This window comes from Chelmon rostratus, chromosome 13 (assembly GCF_017976325.1).
Source record: "Chelmon rostratus isolate fCheRos1 chromosome 13, fCheRos1.pri, whole genome shotgun sequence".
NCBI lineage: Eukaryota > Metazoa > Chordata > Actinopteri > Chaetodontiformes > Chaetodontidae > Chelmon > Chelmon rostratus.
In genome coordinates this window covers 17,035,101-17,054,677 of record NC_055670.1, presented here as the reverse complement: position 1 = coordinate 17,054,677, position 19,577 = coordinate 17,035,101, and the positions used below count along the sequence as shown (strand labels likewise).

General features: G+C 41.4%; 2 protein-coding genes across 2 annotated transcripts; both read right to left on the bottom strand.

The window, feature by feature from the left end:
- Window positions 1-1,418: 1,418 nt before the first annotated feature.
- LOC121616166 lies at window positions 1,419-12,145 on the bottom strand. The gene is made up of 12 exons (XM_041950841.1): window positions 12,017-12,145; window positions 10,474-10,619; window positions 10,148-10,229; window positions 9,705-9,840; window positions 8,799-9,001; window positions 8,270-8,406; window positions 7,836-7,977; window positions 7,135-7,419; window positions 5,910-7,037; window positions 4,790-5,562; window positions 2,536-3,617; window positions 1,419-2,429 (listed from the first exon to the last, which is right to left on the bottom strand). The coding sequence occupies exons 1-12, from the start codon at window positions 12,140-12,142 to the stop codon at window positions 2,425-2,427; spliced, it is 4,245 nt and encodes a 1,414-aa protein (XP_041806775.1). The 5' UTR covers window positions 12,143-12,145; the 3' UTR covers window positions 1,419-2,424.
- A 4,954-nt stretch (window positions 12,146-17,099) lies between these two features.
- Window positions 17,100-18,296, bottom strand: htr1fa (5-hydroxytryptamine (serotonin) receptor 1Fa). Its single transcript, XM_041951202.1, has one exon. The coding sequence runs from the start codon at window positions 18,294-18,296 to the stop codon at window positions 17,100-17,102; it is 1,197 nt and encodes a 398-aa protein (XP_041807136.1).
- Between the last annotated feature and the right edge of the window lie 1,281 nt (window positions 18,297-19,577).

The following is a 19,577-nucleotide window of genomic DNA, read 5'->3' as shown; positions in this document are numbered from 1 at the left end:
TCTTTTTACTATTATCTCATTGCACATAACAAATCTGCTTCGAGGCAGATAACACTGAAGGGAAAAAAAAAAACTGGTTGTTCATTTATGTGAATAATGTGCAAAAATATTACAAACTAATAACAGACTTGTAGTTTCATTTGTTTATTTAAACAAATTTGATCACTTTTTTTATGAAAAATAGATGGGGAATCATCATTACCTTTACAAATCCAATCTATTAACATTTTTACATATAAATAAGCAGGTTTAAGTGCACAGTCCCATAAAAACATTACATTAAAAAGTTATTAAACAGATCAACCATCTCAAAAGTATATACATAACAACCAATGTGAAATATTCTACATAGTGAAATGCACATGGTCATGGAGTTAAACATGGAAAACTTTGAAGATCCGCGATTCAAAGCAAACTGATACTGTATTACTGATTTTAATGTTTACCTATAGTCTTACCTACAGTCTAACACTGATTCAGTCTTGGCACTAATAAAACTGTGAATAGTTTATATACTGTACAGAATAATAGTGTGACAGTATGAAGGCAGATTCAATGAGTGACTCCTGTGGTCATACCATGACCAGAAGACTAAAAGCAAACCCACTCCTGCCCCTTACCTACAAAAACAGCAGCCCACACAAATTATGCTGAAAACACATAATTTAAAAGTATGGAGATATGATTTTCCCACAATACTTCACACTGTTGCAAATACTGCTCATGGTATACTGTATGTAAAATCCAAACTCTTAGGACAAATTAAGATAGGACTTTCAAATCATGAGCTCAAGCCATTCATGATGCCATGTGTCTGGCATCTTTCTGAGCACCACAGGTGAGGGAGCCAGATGTGGAAGAAGTCCCTCAGAGTACGACGGGACACCCTCTGCCACCAAGTGCTGCCAGCAAGGCAGGAGGAAAAACAATACCATTTCTTTTTCCTTTAGGTTAGTGTTATTCATGAAAGAAATTAGTTGGGAAACCTTTGGTCTTTAATGTTTGTTTAAAAAATGCTTAAAATAGATATAAAATTATTTAAATCCCATTGATCCAAAAAAAAATAGTATTTTTTTAAATGACTAAAAAAAACGCTGTGTAAAACGTAAATAAAAACAAAGTGTGATGACTTGCTAATCCTTTTTTGGCATGTACTCATTTGAACACAGTACAAAGACAATATATTTAATGCTTGACCTCATCAGCTTCATTGATTTTTGTAAATATCTGCTTATTCCGAATTTAATCCCAGCCAAACATGTTTCAAACTAATTTGGACAGAAGCATCAACAGACTGGGAAAGTTGTGGAACGCTCCAAAAACACCTGTTTGGATCATTCCACAGGTAAACAGGTTGATTGGTGACAGGTGATAGTATCATGATTGGGTATGAAAGGGGCATCCTGGAAAGGCTCAGTGGTTCATAATCGAGGATGGAGCGAGGTTCACCACTTTGTGAACACATGATTGTATAAAGGATGTTACTACATGGGCCTCGTAACACTTCCTAAAACTGCTGTCAGTAAACACAGTTCTTTGCAAATAACTGCATTCGGTTTTATTTACGTCTTACACAGCGTCCCAGTTTTTTTGGAATTGGGGTTGTAGGACCCAAATGGACATGTACATTATAGTGTCAACAGGTCATTCTGAAAGACAACCAAAAATAAATAAAATACATCATCGTCATTCATTATTGTAGCCAAGTTCTGATGGCGATGCAGTTTGCCAGAAGGGCTAAACTGCAGTCAGACTACACTGCTTTGCATTCAGCTCTGCTTCAAACCTCAATGTATTTAAGTGTTGCTGCTTCAATAATGACGTTTTAAAAACGGAAATAAATGGGTGACCATTATCTTTCCCATAGCAGGTTAACAACCCTTTTCCCAAAAGTTACATATTCCGTGTGTTACTGTAACTTTCCCATGATATGGTGAGTCCAGCAAAGGTTTGTCATTAAGTTATTTTAAAGCTGTAAGTAACTGAGTATTTATACACAGATAACTCCTGTGATTTTTTTATTCCAGGGAAGTTGTCTTGGACAGTATATGTTTTCTCTGCATTGCTTTTAGATTTGCTGAGAAATTCTTTAAATATCAACCAATCATAGATGAAGAGAATATGGGGATTCATCACAGATTTGTTCTTCTTTCCCGTACTTGGCACACTGATGGTGTTTTGAAGAAAAACAATGCATTCAAAACTACATTTAGCTGTCAAAAGTATTGCTTCGAAAAGGCTTTATCAGTTAAATTAAGAGACAAAAAAATCCTCCAATTTGACAAACTGGTATCCAAAATTTAAATAAGTACTGTATCTGAGTAATAAGAAAGGGTTCCAGTGTTCCTTTATCTCGAATCCTTTCCCTGAGCCAGGTGGCAGAGTACAATGGTCACTCCAGTTACAGCTCCTCTTCACTTACAACTAACCTAAAAATAATAATAAAAAAGATTATCCAGTAGTTCATTTGGGTTAGAAATATTCATACAAAAATGGCTTGATACACTTCATAATCACTGAATCAAGCCTACTTACCTTCATCATCAGAATCAAAGCCAAAGAGTGCAGAGCAGGTGTTAAGGGCTTGGTGTTTCTGTAATTCTTCGAAGCTGCTGAAGGAGGAAAGACATTTGTCACAGCGAGACCTGATCTTCTGCTCAGGGGCCTCGCTATTCTTGTGCTGCTCCTTTTCTGGCGCCGGCTCCTCCTTTTTCTTATTGCTCCAGTAAACATTTTTCCTCGGAGCGGCCTCGTCAGTGGACCTCCTCTTGCGCATCGAGAGCAGGGATTCATCCATGTAGGTGGAGGGTGGTGGCCGGATGAAGGGGGCTTTGACAAAAGTCGCGTAGGAGGGATCCTCTGGTCTGAAGGTTTTGTGCTCAGTGATGTGTGGCTCTCCCAGTTTCTGCTGGACTCCTTCAGACAGTGTGGATAAATCCTCGAGGTCTCGGACATTCAAGGGGTCCCGCTCGATCGGCGTCCTTTTTCGACAGGTCTTGCGTGAAGCTGCTGCAGCACCAGTGTGACAAGTGGAGCTCTTTCCCTCCGACACTTGGTTTCCTGCCTCATCTCCGTATCCATTGATGGTGACTTTGCTGTCATCCATGAGCTCATGAGTGCCCGTCTCTGAACTATTATCAGATTTAGACAGGTCTTGGCTACTGTCTGGGACATTTACATCACAAGGCTGATCTTCAGTGTTGTCGTTTTCATTGAAATCGTCAAGATTAGAGGCCTCAGCATGGTCAAAGACAGGACTGTTGCTTGGCCCCTTTTTACTCTGCAGCCATGTCTCCTCAACCTTCACTCTCTGCTTCCACGGAGCTTCAGCATTTTGCTTCTTCTGTCGGACGGGTCCCACCTCCAGCTCGTCTCTTTGAGGCGCGGGGATGTAGTGTCTCCATTCGTGGTCATAGAGACCTTGAAGGGTCGAGAATAGCTTCTCACAGTCTGTGAATGGACACTGAGGTCTGAAGGGCTGGTGGGTACTGACATGGGTCTTTAATTCCTGGTGTGTCAAGAAGCGCTGGCTGCACTCCAGATGGTAGCAGAAGTGCTGGAGAGGAGTATCATGGAGCTTCATGTGGTCCTTATATTGCTGGAGAAACTGTATCTGCCTGTTGGAGGAAAGACAGTCAGCACAACAAGCTCTCCTCAAACATGTAGGTTGCAGTAAAGAATCTTTAGCAAGACTGAAAAATAAACATAATAACATGGTGAAGTTTGAACAATCTAACAACTATCTAACTGCTTCTCTTCTTGTTTTCCTTCCAACATGCAGACACTTGTTGGTTGTGATACTGTATTTGCCTTCTCTTTTTTTGCCTTTGGCAGTTTAAAAACATCAACCACTGGTTAGTCTTTAAAGCTCTGGGATCCAAAAGAGCAGCAGAACTTGTATTTATCTGGGAAGCTGCTGCTTTAATCTCTGGTGCATCATCACCCATGTTTTACGCTATCTTTCCCACATGTATTTCCTCATAAGAGAAGGTATGTGCTGATGATTGATTCATAACTTCAATCAATTTCCACCATTCCCGACTTAGGCAACAGATATAGAATTGGGAGTCTGCATTAATATGGCGGGCTATGCCAGACGTTAATACAATGGATGCTGTGACGTACAACCCTGTTTCCAAAAAGGTTGGGACTCTGTAAAACAAATAATAGTATCAAACAATGTGATGATTTGCTCATCTTTTTTGACATATACTCAATTGAAAAAAGCACCAAGACAATATATTTAATGTTTGACCTCATCAGCCTCATAGATTTTTGTAAATATTCGCTTACTCTGAATTTGATGTAGCAACATGTTTCAAACAAGTTGGGACAGCAGCAACAAAAGACTGGGAAAGTTGTGGAACGCTCCAAAAACACCTGTTTGGAACATTCCACAGGTAAACAGGTATATTGGTAACAGGTGATAGTGTTACAATTGGATATGAAAGGGGCATCCAGGAAAGACTCAGTCATTCACAAGCGAGGATGGCGCGAGGTTCACAACTTTGTGGACACAGGATTGTATAAGATTACTAAATGGGCTCAGGAACACTGGAAAACTGTTGTCAGTAAACAGTTTGCAAATTATTGCATTCTGTTTTTATTCATGTTTTACACAGCATCCCAACCTTTTTTAGAATCTGGGTTGTATGAGCCATCTAATGTCCCACCTTCAATTGTACCTGTGCGCACTCAAATAATAGAGCAGATAAACACGTGGAGGTCATCATGTTAAACTTGACATAAGAAGGTATGTGATGCTTAATAATACTGTACATCATCTTACCTGAGGCATATAGTGCACTTGTTTTTGGCCCAAACAAACGTCTTCTCCAGCACCTTCTCTTCGTTGCTGTGGCATTTGATAGCATGCTTTGTTAGCGTGGTGCTGACCCTCAAGAACACTCTATCACAGGACTCCGAGGGGCACAGGTGATATGTGATGTCCACACCGTAGCCGTTCTCTCCCGCTGGCGTCTCCTTCGCTTCTCCCTCTCCCTCCTTCTCCATCACATGAGGATCTCTTACGATCACCAGGCCATCTTGAATGACTACCTGCTCATCCTTGAAGTCGACCTGCTTGAATATATTTGCGTTGGGGTTCTTGCACTTTTTGTGAAGCACGGATGTCTTTTTGATGAGGGTGCGGAGGTTCCTGATGATTCGATCTTCCCTCTTGAGGCTGGACACTTTAGTTTTGCCTCCGGGTTTCTGTTCGGGAGTTTCCTCGTCGGAAATGGAAGTCTGATTTTCATCCTGAGGCTGGCTCTGATTTTCTACATTATCTACTGTTCCATTTGCAGCTGGCATATCCACAGTACATGGCTCCTTGCACATTTCATTAATGTGATCCACAATATGTTTTTTGGCAAATGGAAGCTGTTTAAAGCGTTTTCCACAGAGTATACATCTTAGTTTCCTACTCTTCAGGTGTGAGAGAGCATGTCTCATAACATTCAAGCCTTTGTAGTCTTTGTGGCAGAAGTTGCAGTGGTGCATCACGTGGGCATATTGTTGAGTACGGAGAACTCTGTCCTTCCATGTCCTCTTGGCTATCACCTGCAGAAAACAAGCCGCTAAAATCAGTGTTACGAGTTCAATGGAAAAAGTTAGCACAATATCAAATAACATTCTAAATAAAAAGCAAAAAAAATAAAAATAATTTGAACCCCCTCATGTCTTTCTATTTTCCTTACTCACATGCAGCGTCACTGCATATTAAGTATTTTCTGCATAACTTTTCCCAAAAGTGTGTGCAAACACACTGCAGTACTTTATTCAAAGCTAATGCTAATGCATCATTTAACAAGAAAAGATAAAGGAACCTATTTAGAATACATGTGCCCAGTAATTATGAACCTTCAATATGAAATCCCTGGGAGGGTAATTACAGTCAAATCACTGACCTCTGTGTTTGATACTTCTGTTTCCACTGTGGGTTGGGGCTCCTCTTCTGTGTCGCCATTAAGCCCATCTGACGCTGAGGATTCAGGAGGCTGCAGTTTCTCAGTGTCAGGCTTTTTGGATTTAATAGAATAGCTGTGTAACAGTTCTACTGGACAATCAAGTAACTCTAAGGGTGGACCATCAAGCTCAGGATCAGCTTCAACAGCAGGAACAGCAGCTTGATGCTCACTGGGAGGACCTTCACAAAGCTCGGAACCGAAGTGTGTTTGAGATTCCTCTTGGGTTTGTTCACAGACACTGCTACTACAGACCAAGTCAGTATGTTTCTCAAGTCTGTTTTCTTTCTCAAGAACATTCATCTGCTCAGGTTGGTTCTCTTTCTGTTCGCTCTCCTCCTTGTCAGTATTTGCCTCCAAACCACACTCCTCCTCTGGAAGGGATATTTCATTATCAGGGTGGGAGAGTTCCAGTTTCTGTAAAGGCTTCCGTCCCCGTTTTTTCCCTTTAACTTTGACCTTCTTCTCTTTAACTGTCTGCACCTGATCCACCCTCGGAAGACCCTGCAACCACCTTTTCTTCTGACCCTTCCTTTTAAAAATTTGGCTCTTCACACACCTTGACAAGTATTCTCTCTTGCGGTTTAGAGGGAGTCTCCCAGGAGCAGAATTTTCCACGTTAGTGTGATTTCGTCTAAGTGAATACACAGGCTTACTGACTAAAGAGGCAGATTTGAGATTGTATTTGATCTCTGGATCATCACCGATGTCCGCCTCATCCTTAACCTTTGACTCTTTTCTCCTTCTCCCCCATTTTCTCCTCTTCAGAAGAGTATTATTTGATGGGGCAACGCACTTTTCTGTCTCTCCAGCCATAGTCTGCTCTTCTGGAAGCTGTTGCTTCACAAATGCAGCTTCAGTGCACTGGCAGGAATTGACACCTTGAGTGCATGAGTCATTTACACAATTATTAATGAATAGCTCTTCAGTGAATTCCTTCTCCTCTTCCTCCTTCATCTCACTGAGAACCGCAGCTTTCATGACCTTGTCACTCATAAGCTCCAAGCAATGGGTCCTGAGGGTCAGGAGGTTCCAAAACTCAGGGTCAAAACACAGGCGCTCCTTGAGCATCTGGAAAACAAAGATATCAAAAGCGTCAGGAACAAATCATGATGCTAGTATATCCAATGTGTCACTGTATTATACCCCCTTATTCATCCCATCCAACCTGTAGAATATGGAAGCGAACACTGGTCCGAACAGGGCTGTTGTGGGGATGCGGCTCCTGGTCAGGATGCATGTAAAGCAAGCAGACAGTTCGGTAAGCTTCCAGGCTGCGTTCCTGACAGAAGACCAGCAGGGCACACGCTCGACAGATCTCCAGGTCATGAGGCAGCAGGAACGCGATGGTCTTGCAAACCAGGGACCGGGTCACGCTCTCTGCCTGCATGTCACACAGCTGCAAGGCCCTGGCACAAAGCTCCACACAGACATGGACTCCTTCAACCCCCAGCTGTCCAAAAACGAACACACTAGTGATTAAAATAGTGTAAAAATGGTAGATGGGATAAAGAAACAACTAAGGCAAGGTTGATGAAAAAACAAATATGTTCAGTTTGACTGCACAAGTCTGCACAGTATACATTTTTATTTGTTTAACATGGGGAAATTATATATTTAGTTATTTCAACTTCGTCCTCTACATGTGATCACTGGCAGATCTCGAAGGACCAGTGTAAAGGATATTTTGATCTGACAAATATCGTCCTCAGGTATGAGGTGCGAGTAAGATCCTTGTCAGATCGAAGTGTTGTCAGTTTGTTCACACATTTCTTCAAGCTTCAAACAACGTGCAGAATATTTAGTTAATTATCATTTGTCCGGAGGAACACAACGTGGAAATAGTTGATGCTGTGGTGTAAGTCGCACCTCTGTGGTGACCAGTTTGATGAAGGGGAAGATGGCTCGGATGTTAGTAGCAGAGGAAGCCAACTGCAAGCACTCAGCCAGAAAGCCTTGTCTGGAGGGATGGGCCCTAAGATGCAACCTGCTCCAGATGAACACCAGGTCCCTGCAGGAAGCAGCAGATGACAAGTCAAAGGTCATCTAGCTCACTTATGTTAATTAAGCAACAACTCTTCTAATTCCCCTGTCAGTGAACAGAGGGGGTACTGAACTGAACTTAAAAAAATGAAAAAAAAAAAAAAAAAAAAAATCTAACTGTGCATCCTGCCATCAGCTCCCCTCATACACATATTCAGCAAACACCGGGTAATTTACATAACCTGAAAGCAACTATGAATACTGGGAGGATAACTGAGTGCAGTATTAGCGTGACGTACGTGTCTGGAGGTCATTCTTACCAGATGTAGTACATGTCTCCATTGTGTAGCTGCTGGGTAAGGAAAGTTTTACACAGCGATAACAGAAGCTCATCTTTTTCAACGCTCTCCGTGTTGCAGATGATCTCCACAGCATCTCGGCCATCTATCTCTGCCATCTGAGGAAGAAGTTAGGCAGAATACGCCAAATACAAAGTAAATCAACATGCATTACAAGTAACGAGTGATATCAGGAATACAAGAATCATCTGTTCAAATGGCTGCACATAATTACATTCACCATCATTTAATATCGCATCATAACAGTGACTTGAGTTTGAATCGTTTAATCATTTGTCAGTAAACACAGTTTGTTTGCGAATAATAGCATTCTGTTTTCATCTACATTTCACACAGCATCCCAATTTTTTTAGAATCAGGGTTTTATCATCCTATCCACCAACCCCATCTTTGCCATCTGAAAGGGCAAACATATTCATCTGCACATCCCCGTGATGCCTCACATCCTTAATACCTCCCACATTGCCTTTGCCACTCTTGGTCTCCTTACCTCCTTGTGGAGGTGTTCATGCAATGAGGCCTTGTAGAGGCAGGTGAGGTAGGCCTGATGGAAGAACAGATGCCTCCCAGCCTCATGGTTCTCCAGGCAGCTTTTAGCCAGGGCCTTGGCCTCTTGGATTCGTTCACAGGCCTGCAGATAGCGAACCCGCAGCTCAAGGAATACTGGCAACTCTGAGCTTAAGTACTCCTCAACTGCATGGGAGAGAATTACATGTGTTAAGGTACAGACTATGATATGAGCCTATTTATAGACAAGTGCAGGATACAGTAATATCAAATAAATCACTGATTCTAGTGTCATTAGAATTCTATACGTGTATGGTGGCAAAGTGTTTCATGTTTGTAAAATATCAGGCATATTCCTTAACATACATTTAAGCAACATAATTATATTAGGAAACGGCATAAAATCTACAACCTGTCAACCAGCATTATGTCTATTTCTTTACTATTTGAGGAACTAAAAATATTTTGATAATATTTAGCCATGACAGGCAAGCCAAATTTGGGGAACACTGGGTCAATGACCTCAGGGAAGTTTTTAAAAATAGGATGGAAAAACAAACACAGCAAAGACAGAGTCATCCTTTTACCTGTAACTGACTAAAAGTGTAGCAAACCCGATCCTCCACTAGATCCTACCACCCTAATACTTGGGACTCCTAAACTGGAGTCACGTTTGTGTCCTTTAGATCTGCATTTAGCAGAGTTATTCAGAACACATCCACAGAAAACAGCAGCAGCTGAGCTACATTTAACAGTGTGGAGTGGCAGTGTGATAGTGATCAGTATATGACTGACAGGAAGGAGATGCTAGAACACAGCCTGTCACACTGCAGTGCAGTGTTTTCTGTGTGTATGCTACATCAGCTGTTACATATGGTCATGAGCCTACCCTCTTTTGATGGCAAGTCTGCCTCCTTCAGGATTCCTTGCAGCACTGGATTCTCCCATGGGCCTCCCGCTTTAATGATCTGCTTTACATGCTGAAGGTAGATGTTTCTGTGCCGCAGGAGCTGAGAGTGGCACTCCTGCAACGAGAACACAAGACTTCTTTGTGAAATGACCAATCACCACAACGACTTTTAAGATGCATTGATTCATAATTGCCTACTAAAACAATGGAAATGACAAAGGATAGTGTTGCAGTAGCAAACACTGAACTAGTTGTTACTTTGATCATAAAACATTGGCACTGTCGTGGTTTCAGCTGGGTGCTGGCAACTTTTACTCAGTGCTCACAGCTAACTACTGGCAGGTACGGCAAATGGGTCATGTGAGAGTGTGTTGTGTGAATATGAAAACTCAGGATCGAGACAGTGAATCAGTTGTTGTCACCTGAAAGGAATCGAGGATGTCTTTTAAAGGCTTTTCCACAAATTCTTCTTTACTAAAAAACAGCATCAGTTCAAAAAAGCTCCTGCAAGACAATGAGAGGAACATTAGTTTGCCAAAAAACACCTCACAGTAACTGAGACGACAGTAAATTCAGCTCATCAAACCCTTTGCAGTTCTTTTCCATGCATGTGCTACTGTCAAAGAGCAAACAATGAGCACGTTGCTGTGCTACTGCTTAGCAAAAAGGAAAAAGCTTTTCTGCAATAGTTTCATAATCAATCTTTAGAAAAATCAGTGAATCAGTTCCCAAGGAACAAACTACTTACAAGGCCAGACTGCTGAGAACATAGTGGATGTGCTGACAGTCATCAGGGAAGGCAGCTGTGGCTTTCGTGAAACTGCAGAGTGCAGTCCACAGCACCTTCAGTTGTGGAAGAGGAACTTGCCATTGCCCCGTGTACTCCTCAACCAACTGTGCAGAGAGAAGACAGAAAAAGTAGAACACCACAATATATTACATACAACATATTTTTAGTCTACTGTGATACACACAATATATATTTATTACTGCGCAATAGAGCAAATAATATAATTAATTTATCCATACCCATCATGTGCAATTTCAATCCGTGTGCAATTTCTCTCAAAAGTGTGATTATCCTTAAATTTTTGGCAGTGTATTTTTTATGGCAATATTTTTTAATTAATTAATTATATATATATATAATCAACTTTTTGTAGTCTGTTGTTGTTTCTACTACTATTGCCTGCTGCCTGTAACACCAAATTTCCCCAGCAGGGGATTAATAAAGTTTTATCTTATCAAAAACATGAAATCTGTTTGGCAATTTCAATACAATAAAAGTTAATCGTACAGAGTCTTGAAACCAAACACTACAAATTTTCTTAACTTAAAAGAAATGGGCTGCAATTGATCAACACATATATATTTTTTTTTTTTTCAATTTACCCTAAACATTTAATTTAAAAAAATTCAGCACATTCAGGCATGGAACAGTCACAGGTCAGTCATGGCTGTTCTTTGTAAGTACAGAGTGGTGGGGGTTCACAGCGGCACCAAATGCGCTCGATCACATTGGAACCTGAGCTACAATTAATAACGTGACATCATGTACCTGAAATGCAGAGCACCTTCTAATGTGCTACAGTTTGTCCTACTGTTCTGACTGACATCTCTATGGTAACAGGGACCTATCTGAAACTGTGATTGTGTTTATGGTGTAGTACATCAGATGGAGTGAGGGGATTGGCGTTCACACGCAATACTTTATGAGCTGAAATCAGACTATTGCATGACTTCAACAGGGGCACATACAACGACTTCACAGTCTTGTGACAATAAGTAAATTCACCTTTTAGTGTTAAAGCCAACGTTACCGTTGATGCATGGCTGCTAAAAGTCAAGTTTCCCACAGATTAATTCAGTCATATCTTTTAGAATTTAACTCACTTGGAATTTCATCTCAACTAGTGGCATCTGAAAACAGGCTATGTAGTGTTTTTAAAGTGTTAATAATAGTTTGTCGAAACACAGCTTGCCATAAGACCTCAGTCCGTTAGCTTAGCCTAACTGTTTAACGTTAGCTATAGAGCTAAGCGTTATCAAACATCAAGATGATATTCCCAGTAAACACAATTACTCCATGAAGTCACCTGCGTATGAGCACAGTATGTCCATCTACATTTTGTTAATAATTTCTGTTATGTTTGGGCTATGCCATAGTCTTAGCCACACAACTGCATAGACGGAGCGAATCTGTAGGCTAACGTTAGCTCGCGAAGCTAGTAGCGTTAGCAATAAACAGACACCGACTAGGCAGGCTGTCTGAAAAATGGAGTCCAACATACCTCACAGAACTCAGAGCAATAGCTTTTGCTGCTCAGAGACGACTCATCGCTGCAGTGTCTTTTAAACAACGTGTCTAGAGCTAATTCAAGCCCGTCTGTTTCCACATCACTTTCGCTGTCCGCCATACTGTCTGCTGTATCCAGCGCATAGTCAAAGTTGCCAGAATTGTAAGGCAGCATCCTCCTATCCCTAAAGACAAAACGCTACCAACCTGGCAACCCCATCCTTAAGAAAGTACTAATAAAGTTTTTTTCAAAATTATGAATAATGCACAAGAAACAATCATCTCCAGTCATCTTAAATGCACATTAAAGCTTAATAACAAGGCAGGTTGATAAAAATAAAAATATTTGACAAATGACCCCACTGACTGAATCACAACTAATTGTTTGCTGTATTGTGTTGGATGGAAGTTCAAGTTTCAGAACGAATGGCTAACATTTCCACTCATCTAACAATATTGTTTTCCTATGAAACTGATTTTGTGTTCATCAGATTCCTATGACCTTAGATATTATGGAAAATGTATACTGTATAATCAGGTATTTTTATGTGTTACAGGCTCAGATTTTGCTCACTATTCAAAACAAGCAGAATTATTACATGTTTTATTAGAAGGTTTAGAAATTGTGGTAAATAGGACCAAAATCTCACAAACAATTAGAGTCAGAACTGATTAGTGTATATATATATATCTTACAGTATATGAAAGATTCTTCTCAGCTGGGTCTGCATTACATTAACAAAGAAACATAACAAAAGTCAGATCAAAAACTGACTTTTAGACGGCTGAAATGGTTGTCAGCTTCGGAAGCACATGTCACCATGTCACTCTGGGCCGAGTGTTGACTGGGGTTTTTGTCACAGGCAGTTCTGGAGGAAAATGGGCAGAAAGGAGGACATTTAAAAACACAAAACAGCCCTTTAAGTCCTGATGCACGAATGGGAAGACTGCAAAAGGTTTGCATACATGCATGTTAGTCAAGTATGACTAACACCAGACAATAGAAACGCCTCATGCTGCCGATAAAATGCAGAATTTCTTCGTGAGACGAAAATAATGAAATTGATATACACATATAATAGCTCTTTTCTCAGCATATTATTCACACATTTATAATAGGAAAAACACAGGCATTAATAATAACAGTGATGATGGCTCTGTTCTATTTAAGTGTCCCAGTGAGCCATGACAGTGTGACAGTGAACCAGCAATCAATAAAAAGAGACTCTGAAGCTGAAGCAGCTCAATGGAATTGAGTCATCATTAAGTTCATTATGTACATATATACGTATTATGTTTAATCGAATATGCAAGTCTCTTTTGAATCGCTGTCAATTAAAATACAACTGGTAACATCAACAGCAGAAAAGAGCCTGAGTATCCTTGTACCTTGTAGTTACTTACTGTTGGTGAGGAGGGATTTCTTTGCTCCTGAGCACATCAACAGTTCCTTCAGGGACACTGAGCTGAAGGCATGCTGTTCTCCTCACCACATAGGAGAAAGAGAAAAGACTTTGCCTCATTTGTGTCTGATGCCTACACTGATGTGCCCTGGGGAGTGCACATACACACACATGATGGTGGTGCAGCTGTTTGGCTGCTACTGTATGGAGACAGATTTCATAACAGATGTCAGCTCAGTGGGTTTGTGAAAGCACTTCACAAACCTGTGTGGACGTGGACACAGACCCTGTGCTTTTCCAGCCTATAAATGTTGTGTTTCAAACTCTGAAAACTTTTGAAACAAACTGCACACTTTAGTCATGGCTATAATGTTTGGTGCAGGAGCAAAACACTTGCAAACTACTGCTGAGACCCAGACTCTGTTTCATCTGTTCCTGGCAGTGCTCTGTGGTAGTCGTTTGTTCCACTGAACATGGCCGGGAGGAATCATGAATGGGAGGCCCCAGTTTTTCACACCCACTGGTTGTGCAGTTTCCTGTATGGGATGAAGTAAAGATGCATGCGGAGTTACATTCCCCTTATACAACCTTCCTTAGTGAGGCTCCTGATGGACAGGTGAAACAGAGGTAGCTGGTAACACAATGTGTATCAATGGAAGCACTTTTCTCTCTGCACCCGCTGCACAACAAGACCTAGAACTGGGCATTTCAAACTGGTCAGAAAAGGTTGGAATAAAACTGACTGTTTTATTGCATCAATTTCAAGTAGAAAACAGCATTTGAACATGATGTTTATGACAACAAGTTCTATAAGAGACAGGAAAAAGAACTTGAAGGTCTGGTTAAATTCTACGCTGATGGTAGGGCTGAGTAAGATGTGGACACATTGGAGACAGTTCACCATCACATATAGGCTAAAATGAATTTAGGCTATATCAATGGTTTAATTTTATCTTTTGGAATATTTCTTGTATACTTTTTTAAAGCAAACATATATTTTGCACGGAACACACCCCAAAAGACAGAGACAACTTGCACATCAGTGCAGATTTCTTATTTCATGACTTTTATTTGTTTGATTGCTGAGGCTAAATGAACAACACCATATGTCCGATGTAGACTGATGCAGTTTATCACAGCCAACTTGAAAGTCTGCAGTATTTCTTATAACCACACGGGGGCGCAACCACATCAGACTATCCTGTCCTTGCACTTTCAACAGTCAGCAGACTGAAACATGGGCTTGCAGTGCATCATATATCACTCTAATGCGGATGATACATATTTGTATTGTACTGCAGACTCTGCTCAGCTAGCTGTGGAAAACCTGCAGCATTCCTGTAGTGTTCTCCAAGCGGCACTTAATGATCTGAAACATGATTTGAATGCACAGAAAACTGAGTTTATGTCATTCTTGATGGCAAAAACATTCATACTTCCACTGTACAAGGATTTAACAATGAAAGAGTTACAGAATATAAATACCTCAGTATCTGGATAGACGACAAACGCACATTTAAATATCATATAGTCGTGTAAACAAATTACAACAAAAATTTCTTCTCTAGAAATAGAATGAACTTTCCGATGCTCTGTAGGAAAACATTTCATGAAGCTGCTTTTTTTCTCTGTCATGGATTATGGTGATGTGATTTCTAGGCATGCCTCTGCCTCTACTCTTAAGCCCTTGGATGCTGTTTATCATTCTGCTCTTAGCTTTATTACTGGGGATGTTTATAGCACTCATCATTGCACCTTATATGAACTAGTTTGGTGGTCTTCTCTGTGACTCTTGAGACATGACAGGCATATGTATTTGTTAACCTATAATGCCCTTATTGGGAAGTGTCCATCTTATATAGCAGTTCAGCTTGATTGATCCTCAGGACCGCACCAAACTCAGACTGGCTTTCATTCGAGTTTGCGCTGAATTTGGGCGATCTGCTTTTAGTTTCTATGCCTTTACAAAGCACCCTAAAAATGGATACTAGCATGAATGAAAAAGATGAATAAAAGCAGGAATTTTAATCCATGATCATAAACCATTCGGCTTCTGTTACTACCTCTTTTGATTTTTTTTTGTATCTTGTATCTTTTTTGAACTGATTTCTACACTAATACTATTACTATTCTTTTAATATTTTGTATCTTTTAAGTCATTTTTAACTGTTACTTGACATCATTGTAAATCAGGGCCTGTCCTCATTGATTTTTCAAGAATAAATAAAGGTCATAATAATATCAGCATTCGTTTACACAGACAGATGATCAGTGAGTCATCATTTCTGCTATTCCTGCTACCATTCCCTACATACACGTGATATATGGGATATACTGCAGTCATAACCGTCAGTCACCAAGTTATCACTCAGAAACTGATCATTAACTCAGAGAAGAACAGGGGAACATCATTCATATGTGGACTGTTTATTATTGATTATTGAGACAGTGAGAGACAAAGAAAGAAACAGTATACAAATACTGGTCATACTGTCAGAGATGTATGTAAGTATATGACACACCTTGTATTATCTCTCTAGCATACAGTACACCCTCACGCTTGACTCATCCACAACATTTCCATCAGCATGTGCCCTCTCGGAGGCAGTAAAGAAATAGTAGTTCTATTCCTAGTACTTGAGTGGGATTAATGTAATGAGGATTTCTCCACCAGTGGTTCTTGCGTTCATTACAACCCAATGCTGGCTATGGCGTGGGAGTGAGATGGAATGGGCATGTTTTAATGGCTCCAGGATAGATTAATAAATATAATAAATCATAACTGAAAGGAACGTAACATAAAGGTTGTGCAAAAGCATCAATTAAAGTGGCAGTGTCTTATAGAACCTGTAACCCTAATAACTTCTCTGAAAGTTGACCTTTTGTAGTCATGGTTGAAGCAAGCTCAATTTTCATATTGGTCCCTAGTTACATTGTTTATAATTTAGTGTGTTATTAATGGTGTGATTTGGTTTGTTCAGTGAAATTTCTGTAAGTCAGGCAATAACTCCTCTGTACTGTCAAATCACTTAAGCCAGTACCATTACCTGACGAGAAGCTCCTACTATTTCATATTTGTTGGAATGTTTTTGCGTGGCTGATTACAAAACCACATTCATACTATTTCTGTTAACGATCACTGCAGCAGTCAATCGGATGTCATGTCACGTCATGGCCACATGAAGTCGCAACTCGGTACACTGTGGTATTTTACACATGTTCTGTATTTCATCTGGCAGCTCGGACTGGATCGAAAGGAGGTCATTAGATGGAACAGATATAATGGTCAGCTATTTCAAGACCTTTAAATGGGGCTGATCACTAATGCACAGAACCCAGACCTCAAAAAGGTCAGCCACTGCCCATTTTCTAGAAACCAACATGTCACTGTCCCTTCAAACACACCAATTAACATCAAGGAAATCTGAGGCTGTTCTATTAATAGCAGGACTTTGATTTCAATGTGGAACTTTGCTGAAAAGCTCATAGCTGAGCTGCTGCCATTCAGGCTGTTGGAGTGCCTGGTGGAGTGTCTGGAAATGGGTGTCAGTCCCTTTCCTCTTTGAGATTAATCTCTCAGGCACATTGAGTCAGTATTTAGTCAGTATCCTCTGGACTTTAGTTACATGTGTATGTGTGGTAGTGTATGGGTACGATCATGCATAATTGTAACCATCAGAGGTAATGACTGCACCTAACGAGTCTTTGGAAAGCTTTTTTGAAGTCTTCATTAAAGATGGTGTAGATGAGGGGGTTGATCAGCGAGTTGAGGTAACCCAACCATGTCAGAAAGTCAGCCATCTCCACCGAAGTGCTGCAAGAACCGCAGGTGTTGACGATCACCTCCTTGACAAAAAACGGCAACCAGCAGATGACAAAGGCCCCTATTATCAACCCCAACGTGGATGCTGCTTTGCGCTCCCGCGAGCCTGAGATCCGTGGTCCTTGGTAAAACTGGCTCCGGCGTGACTCACTGCGTGACTCGTGCCGGCGCGACTTGCACTGGAAAGCCTTTACGGATACGCGCACCCGTTCACGTGGAGGTTCCTCAGTTGAGGGTTCAGATAAAGACTTTTCTGGTGGGCTTATGGGCTCTGGACTTCGAGGCCCCCCATCAATGTCGCCATCTCCAGCCGGGTAGGACGATGGGATCATGCTCCCATTGGTCATGCATGAATGACGGCTGGCCCGGCTGGCCTCCCTGCGCATGTAGAGGGTCTGAGCGGCCCGGTAGATTTTGTAGTAGAGGATGAGGATGAGCAGCAGGGGGATGTAAAACGCTCCGAGGGTGGAGTACAAGGTGAAAGCCATGTGATGGTGGATGATGATACACTGGTCTTCCTGCTCTGCATCCTCGCTGTAGTGCCGCCACAGTAGAGGAGGAAGTGAAATGAGGATGGACAAGAGCCACACCACCGCCACCATGGCCCCTGCCCTGGCCCCCGTGCGTTTGCGAGAGTACTCCACTGCATCAGTAATGGCCCTGTAGCGGTCGATGGCGATTGCAGCAAGGTGCAGGATGGAGCATGTGCAACAGGTGATATCCACGCTTAACCAGATGGTGCACATCACCTGGCCCATGATCCAGGTCTCTTTTTGGATGTACATAATACTGAAGGGCATGACCAGCACAGCCACCAGCAGGTCGGTCACCGCTAACGAGCAGATGAGGTAGTTGGCTGGGTGGTGCAACTTGCGGGTGACTGCAATAGCTGTGATCACCAGGCAGTTGAAGAATGTAGTCAGGATGGCCACTACAGAAAGGGTCACCGTGAGCAGGACCTTGCTGGGAGGGAGCTTAGTGGTCTCCAGTGAGTCATTACCACTGCTGGTTGAGGCAAACACCCCCTCAGTGCAATTGGAGAAATCCATTCTGAAAGAGAGTTGAACATCAGACATTAAGGGAGCTTAGCAACATTTTATTTTACCAGAATTCCCTTTTAGAAGAAGACAAATACTTTTCAGTCAATATTCTTTTGAGACCGTTGTGCATCTTATTTGTTGTTATTCACTCTGGTTATAATCTGGCAACATTTTAGAGCTATAAAATTCCCTTGTTGCAAGAATTGTACTTTCCTTCCCCCTCTATTTCTCCTTTCGAGCATTCAATGATCTTGCTCTCGATTTTGCTCGTCATGCATAAAACATGTTGAAGAGGATGAAACACAGTTTTCAGTTTTTCAGACTGTGTTCAAGGTCTTGCCCACAAAACTTTCCCAAAGAATGTAAAAATCGAGGAATCCAACCTTTCTAGGCTCTAACACGTTGCATCCAGTTGGGTCAGTGTGCAGCGGACAGTCTGCTCTGATCTGCCCTGCCTGCTCGCTCTGCCATCACATCACCTCTGTCACTCATCAACACCTGGGAGAGAGAGAGGGAGGCCAAAAGAGAGAAATTATGAGAGAGAGAGAGAGAGAGAGAGAGAGAATGAAAAGACGGTATTAAAGGCAACACAGTACAGCCAAGGACGAGTACACCTCCACAACAGTAAAAATCATTGCAAATGCACTGAATGACTTTTTAGAGGCTAATGTTTGCGTACCATCAGGTGAGTATTCACCAATGTGATTTCTGGTCATCCTATCAGGGCCAGGAACATTGGTTTGGTTATTCATGTGACGATCCTGACTTCTTTTTATTCTAACATTTTCAAACTCAATAAGATGAGATTAGCGTATCGTCATTTTTTAATTATCTGCACAAACATACTTACATTTAAATCAGGCAGAAATATTCTGTGTCGGTCACGTCAATCCCAAAAAAAAATTATCACTTTTATATTGGTCAGCTCTAAATTTGCAAACAGCTACTACGATCGAATCGAAACGCTCAGGTATGACTGTCATTGCAGCTCTCCTTCACTCTCCGCATTGCTCAGTATCCTGAAGACATGAGTGGGAACTGTTGCTATAGAAACACAAGAAGTACAGTACTTTAACTTAATGTGGTGATGGAGCAGAAGCAGCCAAACTCTGTCTGTCGGGTCTCCACTGAGACCGCTCGATTCCCAGGCGGTGGGCTCGGCGGTAGGTGGGTGGGTGAGCGGGGTGGAGAGGCTACATGACGACTGAATGAGATAAGAGATTTCAGTTCACTTAACCCTAACACATGGCAAAGTGCCTGCTAATATAATTTACCTTGAAAACTTCCAAA

Bases quoted from the DNA above. Each gene is read 5' to 3' on its own strand.
- LOC121616166 (XM_041950841.1), bottom strand. From the start codon at position 12,142: ATGGCGGACAGCGAAAGTGATGTGGAAACAGACGGGCTTGAATTAGCT. The intron at 10,230-10,473 runs GTAAGTAGTTTG...ATTGTCTTGCAG, and splicing joins GTTCTCAGCAGTCTGGCCTT to GAGCTTTTTTGAACTGATGC. The intron at 9,002-9,704 runs GTAGGCTCATGA...TCTCCCATGCAG, and splicing joins AGACTTGCCATCAAAAGAGG to TTGAGGAGTACTTAAGCTCA.
- htr1fa (XM_041951202.1), bottom strand. From the start codon at position 18,296: ATGGATTTCTCCAATTGCACTGAGGGGGTGTTTGCCTCAACCAGCAGT.